General features: G+C 44.2%; 2 protein-coding genes across 18 annotated transcripts in view; one reads left to right on the top strand and one right to left on the bottom strand.

Moving 5' to 3' along the window:
- The window catches only part of FGFR1 (fibroblast growth factor receptor 1), a 49,700-nt gene extending 43,434 nt beyond the window's left edge, over nt 1-6,266 (top strand). For all 17 annotated transcript variants that reach the window (XM_036296766.1, XM_036296760.1, XM_036296772.1 and 14 more), the window contains 8 exons: nt 136-257; nt 699-809; nt 1,329-1,519; nt 2,297-2,419; nt 2,666-2,736; nt 3,071-3,208; nt 3,409-3,514; nt 3,630-6,266. In XM_036296766.1, the coding sequence (XP_036152659.1) occupies nt 136-257; nt 699-809; nt 1,329-1,519; nt 2,297-2,419; nt 2,666-2,736; nt 3,071-3,208; nt 3,409-3,514; nt 3,630-3,806 (1,039 nt within the window). In that variant the 3' untranslated portion in view covers nt 3,807-6,266. The remainder of the gene's footprint in view (nt 1-135; nt 258-698; nt 810-1,328; nt 1,520-2,296; nt 2,420-2,665; nt 2,737-3,070; nt 3,209-3,408; nt 3,515-3,629) is intronic.
- Nucleotides 6,267-8,979: 2,713 nt separating this feature from the next.
- On the bottom strand, nt 8,980-25,851 carry LETM2 (leucine zipper and EF-hand containing transmembrane protein 2). Its single transcript, XM_036296774.1, has 11 exons — nt 25,417-25,851; nt 23,291-23,371; nt 21,646-22,099; nt 20,894-21,037; nt 15,239-15,376; nt 14,595-14,795; nt 12,932-13,051; nt 12,164-12,277; nt 10,295-10,387; nt 9,880-9,981; nt 8,980-9,154 (listed from the first exon to the last, which is right to left on the bottom strand). Exons 2-11 carry the CDS (start codon nt 23,335-23,337, stop codon nt 9,110-9,112), a joined length of 1,458 nt encoding a protein of 485 aa, XP_036152667.1. The 5' UTR covers nt 23,338-23,371; nt 25,417-25,851; the 3' UTR covers nt 8,980-9,109.
- Nucleotides 25,852-26,752: the final 901 nt, after the last annotated feature.

The following is a 26,752-nucleotide window of genomic DNA, read 5'->3' as shown; positions in this document are numbered from 1 at the left end:
CTTCTAGGGAGCGAAGGTGCACCAGGTGTACCCAGAAGTAATTTCCGCCCAGTTGGGTGAAATACGGAGAAGTAGTGATGGGATGCCCTTGAACTTCACCAGCCCCATCTTATACCACTCTTTGTTTCCCCAAAGACTGGTTCTAGGCAAACCCCTGGGAGAGGGCTGCTTTGGGCAGGTGGTGTTGGCAGAGGCCATTGGCCTGGACAAGGACAAACCCAACCGTGTGACCAAAGTGGCTGTGAAGATGTTGAAGTGTAAGTGATGCTTCCGTCCTGGTAAAAACGGCGCCTTCCCTTGCCAAGCGAACTGTGGGCCTTGGGCCAAGTGGAACACCCTCTCTGGTGCTCTTTCCTTGCCCACACCTGCTACACGCCTGCCTAGGGTGGCCTGGGAGTGGAGGGGGCACTCTGCCCCCGGGGAGTGCCATGACCTGGGGCCAGCCTGGGTTGTGGTCAGGTGTTCATTCTAAATTCCATTGCTAGCTAATTGTCCTTACCGCTGCCCCACTCAGCACCGCATATTTCCACAATGGCTGTCATGAGAGGGAAGGGGAAGGGGAGGAGAGAAGCCACTCGAGGAGAAAAGGGACTCCTTGGGCATACACCTCACCTCATCCCCGTCCCTTAGCTTTTCTCCTGTCGCCCTCCCTCCCAAAGTAAATGAGTCTCCTCCCCTTCTCTTGTTTGTGTGCAAAGCGGATGCAACAGAGAAAGACCTGTCTGACCTGATCTCAGAAATGGAGATGATGAAGATGATCGGGAAGCACAAGAACATCATCAACCTGCTGGGGGCCTGCACACAGGATGGTAGGCACTGAGCCAGGCCGTGCTCCCACCCGCTCTGGGGGAGGGTCTCAGATGGGAACCTGGGCCTGCTGCTCCCATACAGTATCTGCCAGGGAGAAGATACTGAGCTGGGGTATCGGTGACCAGGCATCTGTTAGCCACGTAGGGAAGCGGCATAAGGAGAGAGGCAGGGTCAGCAGTAGTTGGAATGTATGGGGTCTGAGCTGATTCCCCTTTGTATTCATCTGAGAATACAGGTACCTAGATTCAAAGACACTGTGTGGATAGGAACAGGTGGGTAGTAATAGTGGTCTAGATTAGGGCTATTAATCCCAGTTTTGTTTGGCAGCTTTCTGGACTATGCTGGGAAGAATTAGTTCCCTGCCTCTCTCTGAGCAGTGGAATGAATTTCCCTGGTTCCCTAGAGGGGAGCTTAGGTCAGGGTGTGCCATTGGGTGTGGGGTTTTCTCCAGGTGAAGCGAAACCTGCGTACTGGCCTGATGGCCTCTCCATCCACACTCACCCGCCCCCTTCCCCCAGGTCCTTTGTACGTCATCGTGGAGTATGCCTCCAAGGGCAACCTCCGCGAGTACCTGCAGGCCCGGAGGCCTCCTGGGCTGGAATACTGTTACAACCCCAGCCACAACCCCGAGGAGCAGCTCTCCTCCAAGGACCTGGTATCCTGCGCCTACCAGGTGGCCCGAGGCATGGAGTATCTGGCCTCCAAGAAGGTATGGCACCTGCCGGCTCCCCTGGGTGATGTCGGGGTAGGAACAGATGTCCAGTTTATGACTCTCTGTCCTTGGTGGAATGGTAGACTGATCACTGACTGACTGTATGTGCTGTCTTAGGCTCTCAGGAGACACCAAAATCAGGAGAGCCAGTGTAACCTGTGTGGCCTGGGCTAGGTTCAGCTCTGTGCACTGCCACTTTCCGAGCAGCCTCGGGCAGCTACTTAACATTTTCTGTTTCTTCAAATATAAAGTAACGATTATGGGAGAAATATGAAGAGTGAGAGTGTTAAGGACCAGTTTTGGGTGCTCAGTAAATGCTGGCTTTGGGCCCCAGCCCAGTGCAGTTATGCTGGGCCTGGGGAGATGGAGCTTGTGAGCACACTTCCGTATAGATTGGATAGAAGCATCAAGGTTCAGCCTTTCCGGGTACAGATCCAAAGCTAAGAGTTGGAAGGACCAGGAGAGGAGGCAAATACAGGGGCGCTTGCTAAAGTGATCGAGAAGCCGGGAGCTGGGGGTGTTTGAATGGCTGGGTCTGAAGTGGAGAAGAGGGACCTTGTAGCAGGGAACGGGCATGTTTAGGAGGTGAGCGTGTAGCAGGAGAAAGCCTGGGAGTAGCTGGGCCTGCCCGCCAGCTGCAAAGTGAGTGCTGGCGTGCAGTGTGACTCAGACAGCTGGATGCGGACACCTGTCTACAGTTTTATGGCCTCACCTGCATCCCACCCTCCTCTCTCCCATCTCTTCCTCCCCCGCCTTCCCCTCCTGCCTCCACAGTGCATACACCGAGACCTGGCTGCCAGGAATGTCCTGGTGACGGAGGACAATGTGATGAAGATCGCGGACTTTGGCCTCGCTCGGGACATTCACCACATCGACTACTATAAAAAGACAACCAATGTAAGTGCTGACGAGGCCACTAGGTGCATGTCCTCTGCCCCAAGACTCTGCTGTGCCAGGCTTTCTCCCACGTGCACTTCTCTGCTGTAGCCCAGTGCAGGTGGCTTTGCCTGAGAAACTGGGGTGGGATGAGCTGAATGTGTGCATTCCTTCCCACGTCCAGTCCCTCACGTACCCGCCTCCCTCCCTCCCTACTCCCTCGTTGCTCTGCCCTGGGCCACCCCAACTTCCCCATGCTGCTTGCAGGGCCGACTGCCTGTGAAGTGGATGGCACCCGAGGCATTGTTTGACCGGATCTACACCCACCAGAGTGATGTGTGAGTTTGACATGGGCAATTGCCAGGGATGCTTGGGATAGAAAATGCCTGGTACAATAGAGTCCTGTCCTCCCCTCTGAATTGAAGAGGGTCTCCTTCTATTTTGAGGAGAAAACAAAACAATATGTTGTATATAACCATTTACTTTGTTCCTGGCAGTGGAAAGGCCTGTTTTCTGCTCCCCCCTGGTATTCCCCTGGGAATTAAGGGTTTTCATTGGAGAGGGTGGTTTTGGGATGAGTAGCTGACATGCTGGAGAAGGAGAGATGGAAAGGATTTTAGGTTGGCCCATTCCTGTGCCCACAACACCCATGGGCTCTGTGCTCATCCACAGGTGGTCTTTTGGGGTGCTCCTGTGGGAAATCTTCACTCTGGGAGGCTCCCCATATCCTGGCGTGCCTGTGGAGGAGCTGTTCAAGCTGCTGAAGGAGGGTCATCGTATGGACAAGCCCAGCAACTGCACCAACGAGCTGTAAGCATGAGAAGATGCCCAAGGTCCTGAGCTAGGCCCTGGAGGCCGAGCGAGCGGGTTTGCCGGGAAGAGGAAGAAAAGGGGTGTTTAGCTAGAGAACACAGCCACTCCTGGCAACTCCTCCCACAGTTCCTCCTCCGTAAGCTACTTCATCTCTCCACTTACGTGTTTCCTCCCCCGACCTTACAATCCTGCCGCAGGTACATGATGATGCGGGATTGTTGGCACGCAGTACCCTCTCAGAGGCCTACCTTCAAGCAGCTGGTAGAAGACCTGGACCGCATTGTGGCCTTGACCTCCAACCAGGTGAGGCTGTCCGTGCTAGCCCTTCAGTCGTCATCACTTAGGTGCGTCTCTGTGAATTAAACTGCCTTAGGGAGGAGAGTGCTGATCCATTGCTCTTCTGTTTCTCCCAACACAGGAGTATCTGGACCTGTCAATGCCCCTGGACCAATACTCTCCCAGCTTTCCCGACACCCGAAGCTCTACCTGCTCCTCGGGGGAAGATTCTGTCTTCTCTCATGAGCCGTTGCCTGAGGAGCCCTGTCTGCCCCGACACCCAGCCCAGCTTGCCAATGGCGGACTCAAACGACGCTGACTAGCACCCCAGCACTGCCCTCCCCAAACTCCATCATCAGCTGTAACTCACCCATCACTCCCCACAGGATTCACTGCCTCCCCTTTGCCCCTTCCCTGCTGGCGGGAGCCAGCTGCCTACCTGAGGCCTTCACCCCACTGAGTTCGCCTCTCTTCCTCCTCCTCCTCTCAACCTGCTTATGAGAGAGAGGAGTAGGGAGGCTGGTACTTGCTGATGGCCACTCCGTTCCCTCCCCAATGGTGGACCAAGACCCCTCCCCGCCACCTGGCACTGCCTAGAGGGGTGAGTGGGAGGTAAGCGTGCTGAGCAGGCAGGTTGGCGAGAGCTGACGGAGCTTTCTCGTGTTGGTTTTGTCTGCTTCACCGCCACCCATAAGCCCTTGTGTTCCGGTAGCAGGTGCCTCGTCCTCAAGGCTACAGTAGTAGGGAGGGGAAGTCTCTGCTTCGGGCCTCGGTTGAAGGCAACCTCTGCTCCAGAGAGATGGTGCCATTGGCTTATTAATTCTGATACTAATTTGCTTTGCTGACCAAACACTTGGTACCAGAGGACAGGGAGGCGAAGGCTGGGAGCAGTGCCGTGGCCCTGGGGCCCAGCCCCAACTGGGGGCTTTGTACATAGCTATGAAGAAAACACAAAGTGTATAAATCTGAGTATATATTTACATGTCTTTTTAAAAGGGTTGTTACCAGAGATTTACCCACTGGGTAAGATGCTCCTGGTGGCTGGGAGACATCAGTTGCTATATATTAAAAACAAAGAAAAAAGAAAAAAAAAGGAAAATGTTTTTTAAAAGGTCATATATTTTTTGCTACTTTTGCTGTTTTATTTTTTTAAATTATGTTCTAAACCTATTTTCAGTTTAGGTCCCTCAAATAAAAATTGCTGCTGCTTCATTTTTATATGGGCTGTGTGACAAGGGAGAGAATGTCAACCAAAAAGGAGCAAAAATGATGGGCCCTGGTCTGTGTCTGTCCGGAGGGCCCTGCACATTCCCTGCAGTTTCCTCCTAACCTCTTCCTTTTAGGTCCCGGACTGAGACCTCCGGACAAAACGCCCACTTCTTGGATGCTTTTGGAAAGGCAGGAAAAGAAGACATCTGCGTAGGGAGCAGGAACCTCCTGCCAGTGCACCAGAGGTGCCTGGGCCAAAGCCAAGAACCCCCCCCCCCCCCCCGCAGCCCTCAACCACAAATTGTTTCCTCAGGGGAAACTGGTGGGGTCGGGCAGGTCAGAGGGTCAGAGAGGGAGCTGGGAGCCTCTCTCAGAATAGCCAAGGCGTAGAACTAAAGAGGTGGAGGAATGCTAAGGATGATTCCGACAGGGGCGTGCAGAAACTCAGACCCAGATTTGCATCTACGCCCTCTGTGTGCGTGTGGTTTTGCTTGTGCTGCTGTGGAAGGAGAAGCTTGTCACCTAGGACGAGGTCTACATTAAAGTCCCTTGCTTCATGTTTTCCAGCCTGCTCTGTGTTTGTGATCCTCCCCCACACCAGTCCCCACGTGATCAAACTGCATGCGTTGGGACTATCACAGATCTTGGCTTCCTATAGTTCTTCCTGTACAAACCCCACCCCCTCCCTCAGGAAGGGAAAAATGCTCTAAATGTTTATGGCAGCTTGGAAATTCACTTCCTCTGCCACCTGCTGGTCGTCTCTGCACTTGCCAAGTGTGTCCTGGCTCCTCTGAGCTCCGTGCTCAACCTGCTCCTGTGCAGAGTCTAGCCAGCGGTTCTCAACCTGTGGGTTGCGACCCCTTTGGCGGTCGAACGACCCTTTCACAAGGGTCTCCTAAGACCATCCTGCATATCAGATATTTAATTACAATTCATAACAGTAGCAACATTACAGTTATGAAGTAGCAACGAAAATAACTTTATGGTTGGGTCACCACATGAGGAACTGTATTTAAAGGGCCAGAAGGTTGAGAACCACTGCGTCTAGACCGAAAGCTTCTTTTTTTGCCGTACGGCTAAATACAGAAGAAAGTTCACTGTGCTTTCATTTCTGTAGAGAAAATGGGATTGCTGCCCTATGTTCCTTTCTGAGCTAGCTGGGGGTTTTTTGGCAGCTGCAATGTTGGCTACAATTGTAAATTAGTTCTCTTTCCTTGTGTCTCTGTAAATATGCAACTGTCAATCTATTACAGTTTGTGTTTATGTTTAATGAAGGCATAATTTGGTGAACAGAGCCAGGAAATGAATTTTAGCTCTTAAAAACATTTGCTTTCAGACCTTATAGTGGTATCTTTCCTTGTAAAATAGGGATGATCATTTCTGCCTTGGTCCTTGAAGCAATGTTGTGAGAATGGATGATCTATGAAGGGCTTTATATCCCTGTGGGAGAGGTGCTAGAGAAATATATAAGGCACTATTATAAGTGATGTCTTTGTTGTTACTACTCAAATCACCCACGGATTTCCCCAGAGACTGAGCCTGGCTGTCTAATAAAAGATAGTGAAATTGACCTGAGAGAAAATGAAATGACCATTTTACTTAGATGACCAGATTGGGTCTCCTGAGAAAAGGAATCTAGTTTATCTAGTGAAGGCGAAGTGCTGTCAAGGCCCTGAACTTGTCTGGTTTCCTGAGAGTGAAAAGATTAGGGCCTGGGATTACCACAATATTAATCAATACTGCGTTTCTGCCTTTTCTAATTGCCATAGACTGGGGATCAGTCCCTTGGTACTGCTAATGTAATGTAATGTAATTGATCTCAGGTAAGTAAGATGGAACCTCATGAAACAAATGTATCTCAATGACAATGAAGTCGCTGTGTATCAGCGGCCACTGGGAGGAGCCAGCAGGCCATTATCTCAGTCAAATTAGGTAATAGGCCAGCCTGCTTTGAAGTTCCATTAGGTGTGTATTGGTGGTGACTGGGAGGTCTTTAGCCTAGATTTTAGCATTACTGGGCATTTATTGGATATCACCAACATGACATATAATAATCGAAGTACAGAATTAGACACAGCACAAGTGTAGGTCCGAGGATGTCAAGTGCCAATGATACCTACCTGGAACAGAATTCTCAATGTCTAAGATACAGGCCATGGCTGATAACCACCACTCAGATTGGGTTTCAGAAAGTTCCTAAAATTATACTCAGTGGGTTTATTAGCAGCTGATACACTGAGGTATATGCATCTGCAGGGAAGAGTAGAGAACAAGGAAGGGAGAGCGCTTTGCAGCAACCTGGCACAGCCTTCCACTCCTTTGGTTGAGAGCCAGGAAAAGGGAAGGTCAGCAAGAACCCAAGTGTTCAGGAAGACGCAGTTTTCGGCAAGTTCTTGCTAGGTTAGCAAGTAACTGAATTTAGAACCATTTATACTTCTGGTGCACAAAAGTGGTGCATTTAGTGAGCATGACAACTAGAAGTTTGTTTCTTGTTACTCCAGTAGGCACTAAAGTCATTATTGTGCCGGGACTGGTTCTTGAGCCAACTGTGTAGATCTCTTCCCAACTGGTGTTCGGGTGACCTGTTGGTAGCTTGAAATCAACCGTGTGGGAGTATTTACACCACTGGAATTGGCAAGTGCTACAAATCAGCCCCTCTTCCCCTCCAGTTTGTTAACCATTTCTCTGAACACCACCAACTCCAACTCAGCATGGGGCTAGGTCTAACAATCATGGAACCCAACAGCCATGCCCTCTAAGTGATGAGAACAAAAGGAACTATCTCAACTTCTCTGAGCTACTATCATAAGAAGGGGAAGGGAGGTGTATCATGTGTCTTAGATGCCTGTTTATGAAGCAAAAATGGGTGAAGGCCAACTGGGGCCAAAAGTGACCAGGAGCCCCTTGACCTACTCATTCTCATTCTGCTAATAATCCCACTGACCAGGGGCCCCTTGACTTAATCATTCTTACTCTGCTCATAGGGAAAGCCAGAAAGATTGTAGTCCAACAGCAGATATGAATCATTCAGCCAGAACAGGATTCAACAAGTTAAGTAGCTAATCCCTTTCCCACACTCAACACTTGAAATTGGAACTCATTAAAATAAACACCCAACATTTTAAAAGTGGGGACATTTATTATGAATCACCTTGTTAGTCCAATGGGGAGATCCATGGAATGCTGCATAGTAGGGATTCATTCTTCGCAAGGAATAGGACGGAGTTCATTAGCAGAACATGGTGGGGCTTGTCGTCTCGTGGAGAGGATGTTTAGGAAGCTTATAAAAGCACACATCCTTGCCATGAAATGCTGATGACGGTCCTCATTTAGGTGATCCCAGACAAGGATATTTGCATTTTATTTGGTTTGACTGATTCCCATCCAACTGCTCTCAATTTCACAGCAAGTAAAGCGATCTAATTTCATCACCCACAGGCTGAAATACCTTTTCCCTCCTAAGCGCTCCCCAAGGGAAAAAGGCTGTGGGTCAGCTACACAGCAACCTATTATGTTGTGTTTTTTTTCCCGTTTTGACAATACAGAAAACACCAAACAAATATCTGAACATAATATTTGTTACTGGGTAGCATAGGGATTATATCAGACTTTAACCACCCCTATGACTAATAAATAGTCTTGTTTGTGAAAGACAAACAGACCAGAAAAACACACACCCAGCACAAACAAATGGTTAAGTCTTAAACCCTTAATTATGCTTCCTAGCAAAATGGTGACTAATGAAAGCCATATGTGCTAGAATCATGGCCGCCTCCTGGATTCCTGCAGACCCAGAGGGGAAGTCTCAGAACAGCCAAGCAGCAGCCAAACCTCTTTTGATTGCCAGTCTAATTCCCCATTTTATTCTCCAGGAAGTTTTTCCTTTATATCCAGAAAGACCTCACTGAGGAATGTCCATTCCATCTCCTAAGCACTTTGTTTCCAGAGCACTGTTCCTACCGGCGGATCACTCTGAACGAGTTGGTGAGGTGCTCTTACAATGGTGGTTGGAGTTTCTAAGTTCTTACTCAGATTGCCAAGTCATAGGAGGCAGAGTTATCTAAGGACTAAGCTGATTCCATTATGCAAAAAAAATTTCCTCCCCTAAAGGGAGGAAATGGGCACAAATACGAAGCTGTTACAAATAACATGGGGTGGGGGGTGCTTTACACAAAGTTTAGTGGGATGACATAATGACACAAAGGAAATGGGCTTTGCAATTATAGTTTTCTAAATGGTCTGAACTTGGTCTGACTGCTGACATCATCAGGAGTGTTTACAAGGTCTCAAAGGACTGCCCCTGATCCTCTACTCAAACTAGACACAGTCTTAGCTGGGAGGTGCTTTACGGATGCCACTGCTGAGGGCAGGAAGCTGAGAGCGTGAGCTTCATCCTCCAGGGCTCCTTTGGAACTAGTGGTGCTGCTCTGAGTTGTCTTGTGATTTGGCCTGGAGTGTCTAGGTACAAAACATAAGGATGTTAGCCCCTGGTCACAATTAGATGTGTAAGTTCTTCAGGAGTTACTTTGTTTTCTTAAATCAAAATGACAGACCACAAGGTCAAATCTGAGTTTGTAATTTATCTTGGTAATAAAAATAAAGACTTGCAAACCAGGCCTCGATGCAATTTGCCCCATCTACCTGTTGCCTGGTGCTCTGGTCCTCAGGAGCCAGGAGAGCTGCTCACTGCACAGTTCAACTCTCCCATGACCCCTATACTGTTTACTTGTATTATGCTTTTTTCTCTTGCCCCAAATGCCTTTATCCAAATGGAAAAATAGGTAAGTAATTTGTTATTTACAAGCATTTCTCCTAAGATTTAAATTGCTTTCCTGCTAGTATTTCCTGACATGAATCCTGTGTGAAATATACAACATATGGGAACTATTTCCATCTGGCACAAAGGAAAATAAGAATCTGCCTATATTGTAATTAGCTTCTAGACTTAACATGTTTAGGTCTGATCCACGGTTGCATTGGTTGATTTTTTTTTTTTTTCACTTTTGGATAATTGAGTTTAAAAAATGTAGTGGTTATAAGATGACTAAAATTCAGCCTACAGCTTCCTGTTTGAATGACAGGAAGAGCTGTGCAGTGTTTTACAATAGTTAAGATTCTAGATTTTCACTGCCCTTAAAAAGAACTAGAGGGAAAGGGGTTTTCTTTTTTTAGGTCATACTTACAGCTTCTTTAGCAGAAGTCACGGATCCTTTAGGTAATGAAATAGGTGTTGATGGTGTTATGGGTGATGATGTAATTGGTGGCAGTTTCATAAATTTTTCATCCTTAAACATCAGAATTGAGAGGTGGGTTACTAGTTTTAAAATAATGTGCATGAGATAGATAGTCCTACTGCCATGACTACCAGGAACCTACAACAACTACTTCAGATTCTGGCACAGGACTCAAGAGGCAAAGTCTGGAACCTAATTACATATAACCAAATGTTGAACTTTCTTAGAAACAGCAAATAATACAACAAATATTACTTATTAAAGAACACCATTGAAGTTCAGTTTCATTAAGGGGTTACAGATAGAGAAATGAACTTATTTTCATGTTTAACCTAATTAATCATATGAAAAGTAATGGTGTAACCTTAGTTCCCTTCAGTTGAGGTGCTAAGTCCACCAAGTTCTCTTTAGACTCAGGTGAAGTAGGTGATTCCACAGGACTATGTGTCTTCGGAGCCTAGGGAGAGAGATGTTATATAAGCATGAACTTTATGGTCTTCCTGAAACTCAGAAGCACTTCCACAGTAAGTAGTCAATGCTTTCTAGAACAATTCACTTTCCACTAAATCCCTAACTTGCTCCAACTATATACCCTTTATGAGTAACATATGAAATATGTCCCTGAAATAACAACTTAGTATTATTTATCTTGCAATTTTGAACACAAGTTGCACTCTAATTAGATTCCATTATTTAAAATCTTCAATCATTAACAAGCTACTGGTTTGCCAATTCTGGTGGTATTCTAGTCTCAAAAAAGGTGCCATTTCTCAATTACCATCTATTTCTAATGGCATGGATATAACTTGGTCAAGACTGACATTTATCATTGCTGGCTCCTAATGATAAAAGTTATTTAAATGGCTCCTATAAAACGAGGGAGAGGGTGGCATTTTAGAATAGATAGTTAACTTGTCTTTAAGAATTAATTAGATTTAAAAATATAGCACTGCTCTTTGGAAATAAGTAATTTCTTTGTGTACTTTGGAGGGAAAAGGGCTACGTATATCCAAAATTATAAAATATTCTATTTGATGTCTCTAAATTTTTTATAGAGCCTAGCATACTACTTGTTTTCATTTTGTACATATGGAGAATAGGAGTTTTAAAATTGGATATTTTTTTTAAAGCAAAGCAATAAAATGGCTAGGAGGTTGTCATTTTGTCCTTAATTCCTAGGTCTTTCTCAACCATTCCAGAAAACAACATCTGGATAAAGAGTTTCTGCCCATCTACAATAAGTCTGAGAACCCAAATTTAGCTCTGAGACATTGTGCTATTCCAAGATTTCCTTGCTCCTGACAGCAGTCAATGAATGACAGATAACTTTGATCTGACTTGAAGACCAAAGATAGAGTAAGAAGAAGAACCCAATAGCCTGCCTTTTTTGAACATGGTCTGTGCTCCAAAATTGCTCCTACCTAGTCTCCCTAGAATCCTTCCTGGACAAAGCCCAAATCCAGATTAGTCTCTGGAACTCTGCAAAAGGAAAGCAAGATGGGGTCTCCTGAAGTGTATTTTTCATGCTGAATTCATACCATTTTCCTTGGCTTGTCCAAGGAGTCAACAGCATAACTAAGATTTAAAATGGTTGGTCCTCACTCCAGAATATTTCATCTAATCTACTAAAACACATGTGCAGCATGCTCAATAGGTCTTTTCCTTGCTCACCCATGCAGGTTCTGATTAGACAAGAAGCCACAAAGTAGAACAGTGAGAGGCCCTTTCTGGTGGACCCAGAGCAAGATGCTAGTGATTGGGCCAGTCCTGGTTCTTCAGTAAAATACAAGAAGAAAAAAAGGCTACTGAGTTAAAGACAACAACAACAAACATTAAGACAATAAGTTGTAGAAAGACCAAAAGTTTAGATTCTAAATTGGCCATTCACTGCTTAAAAATTAATAGGAATCTGGACAAATGAAACAGATGTAATAGAACAAGAACCATTCAGTCTCAAAGGAGAAAGTAGTGAAAACAGTCTGAAGACTAGATTGTTAATAAGAAGGAATGATCGGGACACCTATTAGTGAAACCAAATCAAGCTGGGATCAAAGGCAGTAACATCCCTAGAGCTAGAGATAGTTTTCGTGATTTTAATATTTTTAGTAATTTAAAAAGGATTTTAAGGCCAGTTGGCCAAAATTCCAAAAGATATGCCAAAAGAAATGCCTACTCTGACTGCAGTAGGAAATAAGAGATTTTGGGGAGGGGGCCCCTGAGCCCAGCTACTCACCTCTCCACTTAGTGGGATCTCAATTGGCTTTGGCTTCACATCTATCAAATAGAAGGTTCGTGACAGGAGCAAAAGAGAAGGAGGGACGTTCTCCTTCAGGTGGAGGTCCTGCCACTGGGGAATAAAACATGACAGAGTCACAGAATGGGAGGCCTGGATGTGACCCAGGATCATCTACTGCTTTCCCCCTTAAGATGGGAAGATTATCCGGGAGGCCTCACCTAATCACATGAGATCTTTAAATCTGGGACTAGAGATCAAAACCAAAGGAACTCCGAGATTTAAAGCATGTGGAAGGTTGGCATAAGAGAAGTTCTTTGCAGATGGAGGCGACCTAGAGGTAAGGAATGCTGGTGGCCTCCGGGAGTGAGTAGCCCAGGGCTGACAGCCAGTGAGGAAACGAGCACCTCAGTCCCGCAGCTAAATTCAGAACTAAATTCAGCCAACAAGTGGAATGAGCTTGGAAGTGGGGTCTCCCCCACAGCCTCCAGAAAGGAATGCAGCCTGCACCTCTAACCTACAGGACAGGGAACAAATAAATGGGCGTTGTTTTAAGCCAGTAAATGTGGTCATTGGTTATGCAGCCATAGAAAACTAATACAGTACTTTGTCTCCGTCCAAAAAATCTAGCTGCTTTGGTATCCCACCGCTCAATTAAATAAAGCAAATTAGGTAAGATGGCTCACTTGCAAAATAGAAATCACAAAATAAGTCTGCAATGTGTAGGGAAGAGAGCCAGTGAAAAGGCCCTGGAAAGCTGCTACTTGCCTCTGTGAGCTGTTGTACCAGTTGCTCCTCAGTGAGACCCAGTGATCTCATCCCTCGGGCCCTACATGCAGACTGTAGTTCTGGCACACTCAAAGCACTCACCCCTTCTTCGGCAATTACCTGGAAGAAATGTAAGGAATGGTGTTGGATCTTTGGTTCCAATTTCACCTAACTCCACCGAGTCAGGGGAAACACAGGATCTGATGCTTCCAATACTTAGTGCCCATACTGACTGCTGCAAAGGTCAGCCACCTATAAAAACAAGGTGACTTAGGAAGGTGTGGCAGTTGAGATGAAGGGCATCCTGCCAAAAGGTATCTTATATAATAAAAGCCTAATATGCAAATTGTCCCCTCGACCAGGAGTTTGACCAGGGGGGCGTGGCTGGCCGGCCAACCTCCTGCAGCCCTTCCCCCCAGCCGGGCCCACCCCCCACCATGATCAGGGGCAGGGCTGGCCAGACCCCACCCATGCAGGAATTCATGCCTCTAGTTAATAACATCAGAGATATTTACATAACTTCTCCTCAACATTCTGTCACCAAAGTAATTATTTTCCCTCTTGATTTGCATTTACCTACTTGTGACGTCTCTACTCCTTCCTGTCATGGCAGCTTTCAGTTTCATTTAGAAAATATTTCACTTGAAAAGCTTTGTACCACCTGTTGTCTGTTCCGGTGGTATTCTTTCCCCCATTGTCCCGCACCAACACCCCAGGAATGGCCTTAACTCTCTGGTCCACAAAACTCCCTCAGTAAATAACACAGTTTCTGCTTGGTGTGACACAAAACCATGATACTCCTGGGACCAGTATTGTTTATTCCAAAGTTCTGAAAACAACAACTGAAATCTAAATGGGGCCGGTGGGATCGTGAGTCTCAGTTCTGAGAATCCTGCTTCCCGAAGGCAGAATGCCTTTTTTTTTTTAACATATTTTTTTTATTGATTTCAGAGAGGAAGGGACAGAGAGAGGGAGATAGAAACATCAATTATGAGAATCACTGATTGGCTGCCTCCTGCACGCTCCCTACTGGGCATCAAGCCCCTAACCCAGGCATGTGCTCTTGACCAGAACCCAAACCCGATGCTCTATCCACTGAGCCAAACCAGACAGAATGCTTTGAAGCAGCTGATACAGATTCAAGGAAGATTCTTTCCATTTTTTAAAGGAGTCTAATTAGTAGTTATAGTCCAAATTGTGCCTTTCTTTCACAGATGTCTAGGCACTGCTTTCCCTCCCTGTCTTGCCACCCCTTCTTACCAAGCCAGCTCACCCAGCAGAACATTTACTTTGGCACCAGCTCTGCGGGAAGGGAGCAGAGGTGTGGGGGTGGAGTCCTGTCCTTGGCGGAAGAGTCAGGAATCTACGGGGCTGCCGCTCCTTCCCAGTGGGTCCTAACTTCCTTCAGATTAGTCCCAGCTAAGACTTCCAAATTACTAATTGCTTATAATGGCCTTCTCAAGAAAATGGGTCAGCGTACAGTAACTCCTAAAAAGAGAAATCAAGGTTCAGGCTGTCATGGTAACAGTGGTTAAAACCACTCCTTTTCCTAGAACCAGTCCATGAGCAGACCTAACAGAAGATACTGCACTTTATCACAAGGCCATTCTAAGATATCTCCCGAAGCCTTGCGAATTCCCTGGAGACAGAGTTAAGCTCTTACTTCATCATCTGCTTTTATAGACTTCAGTTTCATCCGAAGCTGAAAGCGGAGCAAATTGTTGGTTCCAAAATACGGCAGTTCTAGCAGTTTGCAAAGGGCGACCAGCTGTGCGCGATCTAAGTGGTTAAGGGTGAGCTCATCTTCAAACAGTTTGGAAAAGCGAACTATCTCCTTTGTGCTGGGCTTGTGGCCTATTTGGACCTAGGCAGCAGGACAAACGGGCTCAATTAAACAATTAAAATGTGCTTCCTACTTAATAACATTCCCAATAGACTATTTGAAAGACAGATCAAAGCATTTATGGATTCTGTCTTAGGTCTAGAAGTGGGTACAAAGAGGAGTAAAGAAATCTGAAGTCGGCCTAAATCAACTGAAAAATCAGGAATAGTTCAAACATTTGCCTAATTCTGTTCTTTCCAAGAAGTTATCATTGTCTTCAGCACATTGGCTGCTTTAAGATAAACATTTCTGCAAAAAAAAACCCAAAAAACCCACAAAACTATAAACATTTGGAATATCATATCTATATAACTTAGATTTGCAAATTCAAAGATTGTAAACAATTTGGAAGATCCATGATAACATGCATATTTCATAAGAGTCCCAGCCCAGAAGCTGTTTGGTATTATATCAAAGACTGACACCTGTTCGACATAGGATGAGAACTGTGTAGAGGCCTCTCCCAGCCTGGTCCTCTTCCTCTTTGCCATTTCTGTCATTGTTTCTTGAAGAAATCTTGCTAGTTTCAACTTTGCAGCCATTTTCTTTTTCTGTTTTTCTTCCTTAATAATAGAAGAGGAAAAGTTCATCAGTCCTTCATGATTACAACTTGGTAGATAAGGATGCAAGAAAAAGAACTGTTACCTTGTTCTTGTTCATCCCTAGTTCATGTATCAATATTATTCTCAAACCTAAATGAATGGTTTCTGTGAGAACCAGAGCAAATAAAAAGTAGTCTCTGTTTGCAACTTATCTCCTTAATTTTTGTCACAAAGCCATCCTCTTTATTTATTGCTAATACAATGGTCATAAATATTTGATAGATCCAAAATATCCCCTCAATGATAGGCTTTGTCATTATTTAGAATGAGATACTATTTCCTTTTTTACATTTTATTTTTCAACTACAGTTTATAGTCAACACTATTTTGTATTCATTTCAGGTGTACAGTATAGTGGTTAGACAATCATATACTTTACACCAGCGGTTCTCAACCTGTGGGTCGCGACCCTTTCACAGGGGTCGCCTAAGACCATCGGAAAACACATATGTAATTACATATTGTTTTTGTGATTAATCACTATCCTTTAATTATGTTCAATTTGTAACAATGAAATTGGGGGTCACCACAACATGAGGAACTGTATTAAAGGGTCACGGCATTAGGAAGGTTGAGAACCACTGCTTTACACAATCTTCCCGATATTTCAAACACCCACCTGGCACCAAAATAGTTATTACAATATTATTGATTATATTTCCTATGCTATACTTTACATCCCATGATTATTTTGTAACCACCAATTAGTAATACTTACTCCTTTCACCTTTTTCACCCAACCCCCAACCCCTCTCCCCTCTGGCAACCAGCAATCTGTTCTCCACATCTATGGGTCTGTTTCTGTTTTGTTTAATCATTTATTTTGCTCTTTAGATTTTACATGTAAGTGAAATCATATGGTATTTGTCATTCTCTGTCTGACTTATTTCACTTAGCTTAATACCCTCAAGGTCCACCCATGCTGTCACAAATAGTAACGTTGCATTCTTTTTTATGGCCGAGTAATATTCCATTGTATATATGTACCAGTACTACAGGTTTTTAACCCATTTGTCTACTGATAGACACTTGCATTGTCTGAGTTATTTATAAATGAGATACTATTTCTTGCCCTAGCTGGTTTGGCTCAGTAGATAGAGCCTTGGCCTGAAGAGTCCCGGGTTCAATTCCGGTCAAGGACACTTGCCGGGGTTGTGGGCTCAAACCCCAGGAGGGGCATTCAGGAGGCATCCAACCAATATTTCTCTCTCATCATTGATGTTTATATCTCTCTCTCCCTTCATCTCTGAAATTAATAAAAATATATTTTAAAATAATAATAAAACACATACATAAATAAATGAGATACTATTTCTAAATCTGGTATAAACAATCTAGACTTCTAGTTGAACAAACCCCTAGTCTGAGTGGCCCTGGATTTTTCTTGAGCCATAAACAAAGAAAACTAGGTAATTAACTCTACCCTAAAGTAGCTTATAGTTTATGTAAAACAAACACAATTTATTACAATATAATGAGTTAAGTGCTATAACAGATATGAACAAAGCACTACACAGAAGAGAATTGAGTGTACACTCTTAAGACACTATGTTGATCATTATTTCTAAATCCTTGTTCATCATCAGAAATGCTGTGTGGCCCAGCCAGCATGACTCAGTGATTGGGCATTGACCTATGAACCAGGAGGCTACGATTTGTTCCCAGTAAGGGCACTTGCCTGGGTTGCAGGCTTGGTCCCCAGGGTGGAACATGCAGAAGGCAGCCAATTAATGATTCTCTCTCACCACTGATGTTTCTATTTCTCTCTCCCTCTACCTTCCTCTCTGAAATCAATAAAAATATATTTTAAAAGAAATGCAATGCAGTGGCATTTTCAAAATAACCACGGTCAGGATTCAGGACAATACCGAGAAGCAGAAATATATATCTTTTTTTTTTAAATATATTTTATTGATTTTTTTACAGAGAGGAAGGGAGAGAGATAGAGAGTTAGAAACATCGATGAGAGAGAAACATCGATCAGCTGCCTGCAACCAACGTACATGCCCCTGACCGGAATCGAACCTGGGACCTTTCAGTCCGCAGGCCGACGCTCTATCCACTGAGCCAAACCGGCTTTGGCATATATATCTTATATATACATATTTTTAAGTTGCCCAAGAGATTCTAATGATCACCCAATTATGGCAATCTTTGGTTTTTAGAAAGATCTTAAAGGACTCAGCCATAAACTCACACAACGGCAATACCATGATTAGTCATTACCATTAGTCAATACCATTTTTAGTCATCCATTGCACTCAACTACATCCACATCCATATACACATCCACATAGAGTGTCAATCTACGAACCAGGAGGTCAGGGTTCAATTCCTGGTCAGGGCACATGCCCGGGTTGTGAGCTCGTTCCCCAGTGTGGGGTGTGCAGGAGGTAGCCAATCAATGATTCTCTCTCATCATTGATGTTTCTATCTTTCTCTCTCTCTTCCTTACTCTCTGAAATCAATAAAAATGTGTTTTAAATACATATCCATATCCATCCATCTGTCCACTTATTGAGCATCTACCATGCGCTAGAGAAAAAATGAGCAAAAACAGTTATGGAACTTCTAGTCTAATGGGAGAGACAAACATTAGTGCCTAAAGATAAACTAGTAACTCCAAAAATGGATGTGAAAGTGTAACTGAGAAGTACTATGAAAGAGAAATGCATGGTACTGTGCTCCGATGTAAACAGAAAGCTAGCACTCTTGTTTGCTTGCTGTCTCTCTTTTCATGCAACAAAGAAAACAAGAAAGTATTTTCTAGGACTGTGTCCATGATGTATATACACTGAGTGGCCAGATTATTATGACCACCTGACGTTTGTAGGCAAATTAGCTATAATTTTGAGCTGAAGTTGCTAGAGGGCCAGACCATTATAAATAGGGAAACAGGTTGTTTACCATGACAGTAGAAGTGATTTTTTTTCTGAAGATACAGGTAAACAACGCGATTTAACAGCCTTTGAACGTAGGATATATTTGAACATGAGTGGCCAGATTATTATAACCACCCCATCAGTACTTCGTTGGGCCACCTTTTGCCTTCAATACTGCGGCGATTCTTCTTGGCATTGACTCCACTAGATGTTGAAAGGTGATGCGAGGAATCTGACACCATGCCTGATGAATAGCACTGTCTAGTTCTGTGAGATTTGATGGTTGTGGAACCAGCTGCCTGATGGCTCTTTTAACTTCGTTCCACAAATGCTCAATTGGATTGAGACCTGGTGATTGTGGGGGCCACCTAAGCAAGGTAAAGTCTCCCTCATGTTCTTGAAACCATTCCTGCACAATACGAGCACCGTGGCATGGCGCATTGTCTTGTTGGAAGAAGCCATCTCCATTGGGATACGCCAGCAACATGATAGGATGAACTTGATCAGCAATGATACTTAGGTATGTTGTGCTATTCAGACGTTGTTCCACACGAATTAAAGGGCCCAAACATGCCAGGAAAACATGCCCCAAACCATAACACTGCCCCCACCAGCTTGAAGGGTTGTACTCATGCATGTGGGGTACATGCTTTCATGCTGTTTCCACCAAATTCTCACTCTGCCATCTGGATGATGTAACTGGAAACGTGATTCATCGGACCACATGACTTTTTTCCAATGCTCGACTGTCCAATCCTTGTGTTCCTGTGAGAATTGGAGACGTTTTATCTTGGTAACTGCAGACAGCAAAGGTGTTTGAACAGGCCTTCGGCTTCCATATCCCATACGATGCAGTGTACGGCTAATTTGCCTACAAACATCAGGTGGTACATGATGCAAAAACATGTACTGCCCAGATCTGCGGATCTGGCAAGATGGCCACCCGCCGGGCAGCACCATCCTGCACAGCCAGAAACCTGTGATGGTGAAGGGGAAGCGGCTGCTCCACCCCAAAGCAGTAAAGGTGTTATACAACTTTCCTTATTGTTATACAATTTTTTTCAGGGGAAAAAAATTAAGTAAATTAACTCAACATGGATCATAGACTCAAAACTATAAAACACCTAGGAGAAAATCTTAGATGATCTTGGATATGGCAAGAGTTTTTAGATACAACACAAAAAGCACGATCCAAGAAAAAAAACATCAAGTTGTGTGTTATTAAAATTTAAAACATTTGTTCTGCAAAAGACACAGTTAAGGGAATGAAAAGATAAGCCACAGTCTGAAAGAAAATATTTGCAAAACAGATATCTGATAAAGAACCTGAATACAAAAATATACAAAGAACTCTTAAATCCCAACAATAAGAAAATGAACAACCCCATTAATAAGTGGGAAAAAGATTTGAATAGACACCTTTCCAAAGAAGATATATAGGCCTGGCCCGCACGGCTCAGTGGTTGAGTGTCAACCTAAAAACCAGGAGGTCACAGTTCGATTCCCAGTTAGGGTACATGCCAGGATTGCAGGCTCGATCCCCGTGCGGAGCCTGTAGGAGGCGGCCAACCAATGATTCTCTCTCATCATTGATGTTTCTATCTCTCTCTCCCTTTCCCTTCCTCTCTGAAATCAAAAGAAATATAGAGATGGCAAAGAAGCATATGAAAAGATGCTCCATATCAGATATCATTAAACAATTATAAATTAAAATAACAATGAGATTCCACTGCACACCTATTAGAATGGCTAATACTCAAAGCACTACAACACAAATGCCGATAAAGATATAGAGCAAAAGAAGCTCTCATTCATTGCTAGTGGGAATACAAAATGATGCAGCTATTTTGGAAGATAGTTTATTGATTTTTTTCAAAACTAAACAGTTTTACTATACAATCCAGCAACTGTTCTCTTAGGTATTTACCCAAATGGGTTGAAAGCATATGTCCACACAAAAACCTACACATGGCATTTTTAGCAGTTTTATTCATAATCGCCAAAAATTGGAAGCTACCAAGATGTCCTTCAATAGGTAAGTGAATAAACTGTGGCATATCCATACCGTGAAATAGTATGCAGTGACAGAAAGAAATGAGGCATGAAAAGACATGGAGGAAACATATTGCTAAGGCAAAGGAGCCAGTCTGAAAAAAACTACACACTATATGATTCCAACTATATGACATTCTAGAAAAGGCAAAACTACAGAGACAGTAAAAAGATCAGTGGTTGCCACAGGTTGAAGGATAGAGGGAAGAGGGACAAACATGTGAGCCACAGGGGATTTTTAGGGCAGTAGGAGGGTGGATACATGACATTATGCATTTGTCAAAACCAATAAAACTATACAACATAAAGAGTGAACCCTGATGTAGAGTATAAGCTTTAATTAATCATAATGTATAGATATTGGTTCTTCCAGTTGGAACAAATGTACCACATTAATGCAAGATGTTAATAATAGTGGAAATGGAGGAAGAGGTGCCTGGGGATTCTCTGTACTTTCTGTTCAATTTTTCTGTAAACCTAAAAACTTCTCTAAACACTGAAGCAAGCCTACTGATTTTTTTAAAAGTTAAAAATTCCTACGTACCTTTTTAGATTTACTTTCAAAAGTTGATGGCAACATCTCTGGGAAGAACTTCAGAAACACTGGTAATAAGAATTCCATGAAGGGTACAATTATGAACACCATAAATGGAACCAAGCGGAAGAAATCAACACAAGTCCTCAATAGCTAAAGAATTAAATGCATATGCAATATTCATTATTTTAGAATGTGCCAAAAACAAAACAAAACAGAAACCCCTAAAACTAAAAAGGCTGCTTTGGCTCTGACAGTCTGCAGCTGTTTAGGAAATGGAAAGGTGGGATTTTCCTCTTTATCATAGCTCTGAAGTAACATTTATGGGATATCCTCAAGGAAATCTGTAACAATCAAAATATATTATTGGTATCTTGTAGCTTTCATCTATCTTAGGGGTCTGGACTTGAATAGCACAGTATCTGTTAAAATTGTTTTTTAATGCATATTCTTAATATATTAACAACAGTTTGTATTTCAGATGCACAGATCAAACCTGCAGCCTCTCAACTCCTTGAAGAGATTAGAAACATAATTATAACCATTCTATATAGGCAAATATATACAAATTTTAAAATTTTGCCTAAAGTTGTACAATAAGTCAGTAGCAGACAAGAAACTCAGAAATTCCCAATCTTACCATGTTACTATTCCTACTTTGGGATTTTTTAAATGAATTCTAAGTTGAGTTTAAAACTTGGTTCCTAAATAGTTCATTTTAACTTTACACTTTCTTTTTTTAAAATACGATTCTTGCCTACCCTTCGTCTATCTCGTCTGGTCAGCATCTGTCCATGCAACAGCCTCCAAATCATTTTGACAGCAACTTTGGTGTCAATCCAAAGAAAATAGAATCCATTGTAATAATATTTAAGTTCATCCATAATTCTTTGTCTATAAGATCGCTTTTCTTCCTTAGTCTCCATACCAGTTTCTTCTGTGGGCTGAGAGCTTGTCACCTGGGGTTCTGGGGTGGGTTGCTCCAGCTGAGGTTCACCAGGGACCTTTTGTAGCCAGCAAGTTGATGTGTGTAGCTTTTGTATTATCCTAGTTCGTAAGTGATGTCCTTTATTGCCTGACTGACTAGGATAGGAGTACTTCCTGCTTCCATAGTTCTTCGTATATGTTTTATTTAAATGGGAATCTGGCAAGTGAAGAAATGCAAGTGATGGGAAACAAGAAGAGCAGGTAGGATGTACAAAATGGCTAGGGAATCTGGAATAAAGAGCAACATCCTCTGAGTTGAGCACAAACTATTACAAACTTAAAAGTTAAAGAAATAGATACTGTATCAGGTTAAAATAAGTAGTTTTAAAGCCTGTATTTTAAAGTAGATGATGTTCGGTAGTGAATGAAATATAACTTTTTATCCCAGTTGAAGAACAGTAACCTTTATGGTCGAATAATATACTCTATGAGAAATATTAGTAAGTTCATTCCAAGAATAATTGCTATAGTAGAAGTAGAAACTCTGCAACTATTCATTTAAAAATCTAATAGCAAATATTTTCCCACTAGGGGTTATGTTTGAAAGTTCTTTATCTACTACCAGAAAGCAGGTGGAAGACTTGTGCCGTCACCTACTCTACTGACAATAGGAATGTTATTTGAACAAAGCAGTTCAAGGTCCTTTTGGGGGTTAACCAACCACATAAAATTGCCTTGTTTACGTGCTGCCTTCCCATAGATTCCCTCAAGTGAGAGGCACTGACAACCAAAACGGCCTTCACCTAAGATTCCTGAAGAACCTTAGGAATAAGAATTTGAATTGGGCACCCCAGCCAGGGATCTCTACAGTCTACTTTGGCAATAGCTCACAGTCTTCAGTTAGACTAGCACATCAGGTTGTTTGAAAATTAAAATAAGATTATCTAGGCAAAGAAAGTTCCTGGCAAAGAGACTTCTTTTGGCAAAGAGATGGCTTTTTCCATTCTTTGTTTTTGAAGCATGCCAAGATTTAACACTTTTTGAATAGCTAAAAGGGAATATGTCCAATGTATCCAGCACATAGTACGTTCTTGGTGAATATTCTTTGTAATAAATAAGTGATAACAGATCTTGCTGGGGCAGGTATAGGCCCTAGGACTGGCTTGTTTGCCAGCCACTTGACTCCTTTTTATATGTAAGGGCCTCATGTAATATTCATCCATGACATTCTAAAACCATTACATCTTCTATCCTACCTGTACTACACATCCACAAAATGACTCAGCTGAGTTCTAAAGCATATTGAAAATTTGGGATAAGTTTAAATACATTAAAATGTCAGCTTCCTAAACACCGACACAGTTAAAAACAACAAAGCTTTATCTGTGTACTAAGCCTATCTTTTTACATATACTTTTCCATCTAGAAGAATAAAGTTCACATTAATATTGGGGGCAGGAGGGAAATTCCAAGGCTTACCTTGTTCGGGCAATAACTAAGACTGTATTATAACAGTAGACAGCCATATTTATATTTGTCTCAACTAGTCAACATTGGGACCTAGGCAGAAGGAGTAAGTAAACAATTCAGTATTTGAAAAAACACATCAATTATAAAGGTATCAGGATTTAAGTGTTTTTAACTACTGCCAGGGTAAAATATTTGCATATTCTATTCAAGGTGTAACATTTCTTTCAAGTTCCCTTCCAACAATCATGAATGTTTTCTTAGTCCTGGATTTGAGAATGGTACCTTGAGACCCCAACAAAGAGAAATGACTTTTAATACGATGATGGACACGACAGTGAAAGTTTTCAAAGACATTTTGATTTCTGGTCAATAGTACCCAGTAATCTACTTATATGGTTGCCAAGTATTTAAGCTGAGGAAGGTACACTTATTTGTACCTAAAAATACAGGTAGAAAATAAATATCCTGGATTTGTTTTCAATTAGCTTTTTTTTTCCATACTTGGCCAAGCTGCCCCAAACTTTAAAAGATGGAAAGTATTGCCCTGGCCAGTGTGGGTCAGCTGGTTGAGCCATCCTCCCATGCACGGAAAGGTCACCGGTGGATTCCCGGTCAGGGGCCTGGTCCCGGTTGGCATGGGGGAGGCAACTTCATATCAATCTCTCTCTCTCTCTCTCTCTCACACACACACACAGTAAAAACATATTTTTAAATATAAAACGAGCCAAAACCGGTTTGGCTCAGTGGATAGAGCGTCGGCCTGTGGACTGAAAGGTCCCAGGTTTGATTCTGGTCAAGGGCATGTACCTGGGTTGCGGGCATATCCCCAGTAGGAGATGTGCAGGAGGCAGCTGATCGATGTTTCTCTCTCATCGATGTTTCTAACTCTCTATCTCTCTCCCTTCCTCTCTGTAAAAAATCAATAAAATATATTAAAATATATATATATAAAACGAATTATTGCCCGGAGGGCATGGCTCAGTGGTTGAGCAGATCTATGAACCAGGAGATTCCCGGTCAGAGCATATGCCCGGGTGCAGGCTCAGTCCCCAGTGGGGGGCGTGCAGGAGGCAGCCAATCAATGATGCTCTCTCATCATTGATGTTTCTCTCCCTCTCCCTTCCTTTCTGAAATCAATAAAAATATATATTAAAATAAATAAAACGAATTCTTTTTTTTTTTTAAGAGTGAAAGTATTCATTTAAGTAGCAGGGCAGATGTACATGGTACCCGCTAACAGTTCAAGTGGAGGGAAACCGGTTTCCTGAGCTAGTGATTCTCCGCAGAGCTTTCCGCCTTGACATGCGCTTTACAGAAACCTTCCTCCTTCCTGCGGCGCTTCTCAGCCCAGGGCAGCAGGAGCCTCGGTACCTCTCTCAGCATCACCTCCGCTTCCCTGCAGCTGGGGGGAAAGTACTAGGGTCTTTCGCGGACGGAAACCTCAACCACAGAACAGACATTTTGATCAAGGGCTCAAATAATACTTGGGAACATCCGAACCCAGACTAAGGACGGGCGTCCTCCTGCTGGAGGGAGACCAGACCCCATCCGGCGGCCAACCCGCTCTCCGGCCCCGGGCGCTCGGGCTCCGGGCTGCGGGCTACCACTTCCCCGGCGGGCGGCGAGCCCCGCCCGCGCCCACGCCCCGCCCACGCCCGCACGCCGAGCCGCGGCCGCCGGATACGTGGGCTTCCGGCGCTGCAGGACCGGGGGCCCCGGCGCCCTCGCTTCCCTTGGCCGGCGGCTTTCGCGCGCGTGGCGTGGACGGCTGCGTGTACTGCGGCGGCGTCTGGATGCAGTGTTTCTCTGTATTTTGGTGCGGGAGTGGTGCAGGCACCAACCTTGCGGGCGATCCGGGTTTATGGGAGGCAGACGAGAAAGCAGGACGCGGGGTACAGAAGAGAAAGGAGGAAGCGAAGCACGAAAGAGGGGGGACGGAGGCTGAGCTCCAAGGCTGTTGGGCGGGCAGGGGGACGAGGTCTAGTGCCGAGGAGAGCGCGCCGGGCCACTGGCAGCGGTCGGGGGAACTGGGCGCCGAGGGCGGAAACCAGATGCCAAGGGAGCGGACTCTGCCGGACACAGGCGGGCGCGGTCCCCCGAGTCACTGCCCGAGGACTAGGCCGGCCCAGCCCTACCTCCTCGGCCGGCTCCCGCGAACGGCCGCCTCAGTCCTCCAGTGCCTTCCCGAGGCCCCCCTCCCCCGCTCCCCACGCTAGAAGGGCCCGCGGCCGTCTCTATGGCTCCTCCTCGTTCCTCGCGGTGACGTCACTCTGAGTGACGACATCGCTCACCAATGGGCTCTCGGAGTCCGCGGAGCGAGGGTGTCCTTCGCCGCGGCATCCCTGGAGGCTGCGAAGCCTAGTTCCCACCGGCAACCTGACTTACGTCCCTGCTGGGTTTAGTTGAAGGAGACTCCGTGTCCAGGGGTGGGAGGAAGGCAAGACCGACGTTTTCCTACCTGTCCACAGTCTCTAGGCCGTGGACCAGCTCTCCCCGAAACCCTTTGCTGAAAGCTGGGTGAAAGGAGCGTTTGCCCTCCGGAGAGCGCAATATGCCTGATAGTCGCCATGGTAACCATCTTGGAATCATGAATTACATCACTTTCATGTTTTTCCTTCCTTTCCCCCACCCCCTCCAACTGCGCAATTGCGGGGGAGGAAGCAGTGGAAGGAGGGAGTGGCAGAAAGGGCGGGAATGGTAAAGAAAACATCCCTCTGGACCAAGACTGGAATGCTGTGTACTCTCAATATGCATTATAAATGTTCTCTTAGCCGGCATTGCTTCTGATCAGTATTTTCTGTAAAAATTCTCATATTTAAAATATATATTATAGTAGCTGTGAAGGTTTGGAGGGGGGAGGACTTCAGTTTCTAAGATGAGCAACTGAGCCATCTTGGGAAAGTGAAAGATCTAGAAGTGTCCTCGCTCCCTGGTTCTCTCTACCCACCCATTTTATCTGGCTCTAGGAAGAAAAAAATTTTAGTGGCTCTCCTTTGACTAACACCAGACAGCAAGGAATACCTTTCTCACGGAGAACACTTCTCTTAACATGTTGGCGGACATGTGCCATCTGGGCTGCACATTTGAAAGAATGAAAGATGACGGATATTACACTTCAGGGTTTTCTTGGCCTGTTTGTTTTGTTTTTAAATGCCGACTGCTTTTAATTCACAAAGCATTTTTCAGCTAGTAACTAAATGAATTAACTGTTAACGAGGCAAAACTTTTCCGTTTGGCCACGAGAGGGCACTTAGTGCATGTCTGATGCCCAACTGTCCACAGAATGGTTTCACTTCATGTTCTATGTTTACTAGACTTAACAGATTCTACAAAGCTTTGGTCTTTTTTACCTTTGCTTTCTTTGCCTGAAAATTTCCGATAGTAAATTATGAGCTCTAAAAGGCTAGGGTGCAATTGTCACATTAATTTTATAAATTAATCACTGCACAACCATGTACCCATACTTTTCTG

The sequence above is a fragment of the Myotis myotis genome, unplaced genomic scaffold (genome assembly GCF_014108235.1).
Source record: "Myotis myotis isolate mMyoMyo1 unplaced genomic scaffold, mMyoMyo1.p scaffold_m19_p_3, whole genome shotgun sequence".
NCBI classification, from domain to species: domain Eukaryota; kingdom Metazoa; phylum Chordata; class Mammalia; order Chiroptera; family Vespertilionidae; genus Myotis; species Myotis myotis.
Note: the sequence above shows the minus strand (reverse complement) of the source record. Positions and strands in the feature narration are given on the sequence as shown.

Excerpts from the sequence above, each read along its gene's own strand:
- LETM2 (XM_036296774.1), bottom strand. The coding sequence starts at position 23,337 with ATGGCTGTCTACTGTTATAATACAGTCTTAGTTATTGCCCGAACAAG. Across the intron at positions 21,038-21,645 it reads CCAGACGAGATAGACGAAGG|CTATTGAGGACTTGTGTTGA; the intron begins GTAGGCAAGAAT and ends TTAATTCTTTAG. Across the intron at positions 9,982-10,294 it reads CTCAACTGAAGGGAACTAAG|GATGAAAAATTTATGAAACT; the intron begins GTTACACCATTA and ends CTGATGTTTAAG.